This window comes from Pteropus vampyrus, unplaced genomic scaffold, assembly GCF_000151845.1.
Source record: "Pteropus vampyrus isolate Shadow unplaced genomic scaffold, Pvam_2.0 Scaffold865, whole genome shotgun sequence".
Lineage (NCBI taxonomy): Eukaryota > Metazoa > Chordata > Mammalia > Chiroptera > Pteropodidae > Pteropus > Pteropus vampyrus.
In genome coordinates, this window is record NW_011889646.1 from 66,665 (window position 1) to 70,952 (window position 4,288).

Sequence of the window (4,288 nt, forward strand, 5' to 3'; positions counted from 1 at the left end):
GGCTGTTCAGCCAGGCCCTTTTCGAATGAGTTTCTAAGAAAAGTTCAAGTGACTCTTTAAAAGCCAGTCACAATCCCCGGGGCCCGCAGTGCGAGATGCTTGAACCGGCCCAGTTTCCTCTCACGCCATCTGGTGCTGTGAAGAAGTTTCACAGCCCAGGTCAGGTAACAAGTGTCCTTCTGCCTTGTAGCCTGACTTAGCGGCCAACGAAGCCCAGCTTCTGAGGAAAATTCAGCTGTTGTGCCTCATGGAGGTGAGCGACCGCCGGGATGGTTTGTGGTGTGGGCCCCTGCAGATGAGCCTGTGCCCCCGCAGGCTCCCCAGCCTCTGGACACAGCAAATTGGTGGCATTGCTCCTGTCCTGACCCTTCTCCACCACCTCCCTTTTCCTCGGCCACCACGTGCTTTTTCAGTTTTGTATTTCGGTCTCGGCTCAGACGACCTCTCAGAGAGGCACCTGACCGTCTGAGCTGAAGCGGCTGCCACTCCACTGGCTGTGGAATCCCTTGTCTTCCCCACTGTAATATAAGATTTCTGAGAAAAGAGACTTGGTGTTTCTGGTCACTGCGGTGTCCGCAGCTGCAAGTCCTTGTTCAGGACACAAATAATGACTGGTAGGAGCTGCTAGGGTACTTACTTTCGGCTAAGTACTGGAAGCTTGTTCTCGGTATGTGACTAACGTTAAGAAAATTTTAGTGTGGTACTAATATCTATATTTTTAGAGCTGGTATTGATAAAAAACACTTATCAATCAGTTCTGACAATTTTTATTAAGAAAAACTTAAAACTTTTTTCAGATGACTTTCACACGACCTGCCAATCACAGACAACTCACTTTTGAAGAAATTGCCAAAAGTGCTAAAATCAGTGTGAACGAGGTAAGGTTCGTTGGCTCTGGGTGTCACTGTAGCACAGCTGCTCCCCGGGGACGAGGGTTCCCTAGACTCAAAACCACAGAAAGAAACGGCCTCTGGCTTCCGGGTGTATCAAGGCCAGCAGGGCCCATGGGTGCGCGGCGGTATCGGGGTCTTACGGTAGCCCTCCGCGCACAGGTGGAGCTGCTGGTGATGAAGGCGCTCTCGGTGGGGCTGGTGAAAGGGAGCATCGACGAGGTGGACGGGCGGGTCCACATGACCTGGGTGCAGCCCCGCGTGCTGGATCTGCAGCAGGTGAGGCCTTCGGAGTGGCTCGCCTTCGTGGCATTCGGGTCCTGTCTGCCCCGTCTTAGCTTCCTTTGGCTGGAAGCTACTTAGGAAGAAAGCCTTGTTAGACAGAGGTTTTGGAGAGTGAATTACCGCCGTAGGGTCTAAGGGTTTTTCCAAGAACCTGATTAAATGCGCCTGGGATTTGAACCCTATATTTAAACGCTTATGACGACAGCAGTGCTGGTCATGCTGATAATGCCCTTTAATCTGAAAATTGGTACTCTGATCAAATACATTCCTGGTTCCGTGATTTGAGCTCAGACTCATCTCATTCACATTTGCTGGAAATTTAAGCTTGTGGGTTTTCTCTACTCTTGCCTGTTTTCTCACGTGCCATTCTTTAGAACGTCCTCGTGCTAGGAGTTGCTGGGGGCAGCCCCAGCTCGGACACCCCACTGCCCCAGCTCTGCCGCCCTCATCAGTGCTGCCCCGTCGGCCCTGTGTCCCGAGTGTCTAACGCCCGTTTGGTCCCGGTTTGCACTCAGATCGCGGGCATGCGGGACCGCCTGGGCTTCTGGTGCAGCGACGTGAAGAGCATGGAGATGCTGGTGGAGCACCAGGCCCACGACATCCTCACTTAGCGCCTGCCTGCGGAGCTGCCTCCTGGCTGACGAAGCTGGCGGCTGGATCTTCATTTAAGTGGGGTGGGGTGGGGCGGGGATTCTGTTTGGAGTAGGGACTGTTCTTGCTGTGAAAACAGGACTGTCATTGATGGGGGCCTGGTCACATGGAGAAGCCTCCTTGGTGGGTGTCTCCTGTCACCTACACTGGGGAAGAGTCACCGCATCTTAGGTGGTGAGGCAAGCACGTGTGTGGGGACACCCGCTCTAAGGCTGGTTTCTGTCCATCCCGCTGCTGCATGAGCGCTCAGTTCTGTAATAAACGCCTTTGCTTTGTCCCGTCTGGTGGTTTCCTGACTTAGCTTCCAGGTCACGCCTATGCCTGAAGAGGTTGAAAGGCGGGAGGTGGGACCTGGGGACGGCTTGGTGGGGTGAGAAAAGGTGTCCCTGCACGTGGGACTGCGGCCAAGCCGCGCACAGGGCACCAAGGAAGCAGCGCCTGCTTTTACTGTTCCTTCTTCCAGGCGTCTGCCCCCTGCGGCTCCTGTCACGGAGACCTGGCCAGAGCCAGAGCGAGGGCCCGGGGAGGGGGATGCACGGCGCGAAGAATCACCAGGCAAGTGCGTGGGCTCGAGGGAAGCTTTAATGCAGTCTCCTGCCGTGCGGGCAGGGGTGACAGGTGCAGTGCGGTGATCACACAGCCTTCAGGCCACAGACTTTTTGTAGCTTTCTAGGTGGGACAGGACCCAGCCTGCAGGAATCAGGAAGCTGATAAAGATCACCGAGAGCCCCACAGCCTGCTCCTGTGGTGAGGAAGGCACACATGAGTTCACCGGGCTGTTACGAGGTCGGTCCTGGGTTGCTAAGAGAGGCTGGATACCTGCCCCCTCTTGGATCCTGCAGTGTGAGACTTGGCCCTGACCAGGGCAGCGGTTGAGAGAGAGACGGGCTACCCATCCCTCTGCTCCTGTGGGATGCTGGGCTCAGCCGTGTGTGCCCTCCTGCTTGCCCCAGACCTGGTGAGTTAGGTGGAGGACGTGAGCAGTGACCACAGCCGTCCTGAGGGAAGACAGCCAGGCCTCCAGCCTCGGTTCTAGTCTGTGGGGCCAGGCCTCTTATCACAGCCCCACCCCCTGCACTTGAGCCTCCCAGGCCACCCTCACCCTTGACCGACCTTGACCGCCTTCCCAGTGCATGATGTGCATGTCTGGGGCTGAGGCGGCACAGACAACTGAGAGTCTGAGTGGCTCACAAACAGTCCTTCTCTCTCAACGGCGGTCCCGTTCAGAAGCCAAGATGGAGGAGGGGCACCCCCTGCACTGCCTGCGTGCGTGCGAACGTGTGTGAAGGCGCGTGTGTGTGCGTGCATGCAGCAGAGGCCCTCGCCTGGAACCCTGTGTTCTCAGTTCTGAAGAACCAGCTACATTTCACCTTCACCGTGGGCCGGGTCCTCCTGTTTCCTGACACTGAGTCAGTTGCCGGGTTGGCCTGACCTTCCTTTGACCTCAACCCGAGTTAGGAGGACAGTGGCCTAGAGCAGGGACCTGAGGCAGGGCTCCGGTCTGAGCTCCCTCCAGCTGTGCTACCTTGCGTAGATGGCCTTGGTCTTCGTTGTTTGTGCTTAAGGGAGAGATAGCTGTCTGCTGTCCTGTAGCCCCAGTGTGGGGGGACAGACTTTTCACCTGTGCTCACCCCCAAAGCTGCCCCCTCTTCCCCTTGAACGTGTGTGAAGCTGCAGTCTACGCTGAGCGCCCTACCCGCTCAGCCATTGGCACCCACCATTTGCCGGGGGTGGGGGCCTGAGCATCCGGAGCCCCACCCCCCGATTGCTGGCTGCTTTGGGACCCTGGCCTACAGGCGGCTATAGGGACCCCCTTCCTGGAGTTAGGACAGTGTCCCAGCTGTAGGACTGAGACCCAGCTCTAGGTCACTTCTAGAGGCTTCAGTCCTGAGAGGCTGTCCCCTCCCCCTGTACCAGCCTGTATACTGAGACCATCTCGGGACAGCCCCCTCCCGTCCCGCGGCCAGCCCCCCGCTGCCTTGGAGACACTCACCGAGGGAGCAGTGGGTGTTTTGGCAGGTTTGGCATGGATGTGCGCCCTGGGGACCACCCATCCCCACAGGGGGGCTCGCAGCAGCCTGCCGGCGGGGGCCAAGCTCATGGTTGTTGGGCCAAGCCACCTGAGTCCAGCGAGGTTCTGTGTGTCTGCTCAGTGTGTCCTCTGCTCAGTTGGGCATTGGGCTTTTTATAGCTCAAGGGGAAGCTGCAGCTGTCCCCTCCTGTCACCAGGCTTGGCAGAAAAGATGCCTGCTTAGAACTGGGACCAGCCTCAGACCACAGCTTCTAGGCACTGTCCTCCTGCTGTGGCACCCGAGGGGCTTTGAGCCCCTCGCAGTGCGGGCAGGCCAGTGCGGGCAGGCGGGCGTAGCCCTCCCTGGAAAAGGCCCTCCCCAATGCAAAGGGCCTCGGGGAAGGAGCAGGACAGGGAAGTCAGGCGTGAGAATGCTGGCCAGGACACTCGA

General features: G+C 57.8%; 1 protein-coding gene across 1 annotated transcript in view; it reads left to right on the forward strand.

The window, feature by feature from the left end:
• PSMD13 (proteasome 26S subunit, non-ATPase 13) overlaps positions 1-2,108 on the forward strand; it is a 14,858-nt gene extending 12,750 nt beyond the window's left edge. Inside the window, exons 10-13 of the mRNA XM_011386011.1 lie at positions 191-253; positions 798-878; positions 1,053-1,169; positions 1,691-2,108. Of these exons, the coding sequence (XP_011384313.1) occupies positions 191-253; positions 798-878; positions 1,053-1,169; positions 1,691-1,786 (357 nt within the window). The 3' untranslated portion in view covers positions 1,787-2,108. The remainder of the gene's footprint in view (positions 1-190; positions 254-797; positions 879-1,052; positions 1,170-1,690) is intronic.
• The last annotated feature ends 2,180 nt before the right edge of the window (positions 2,109-4,288 follow it).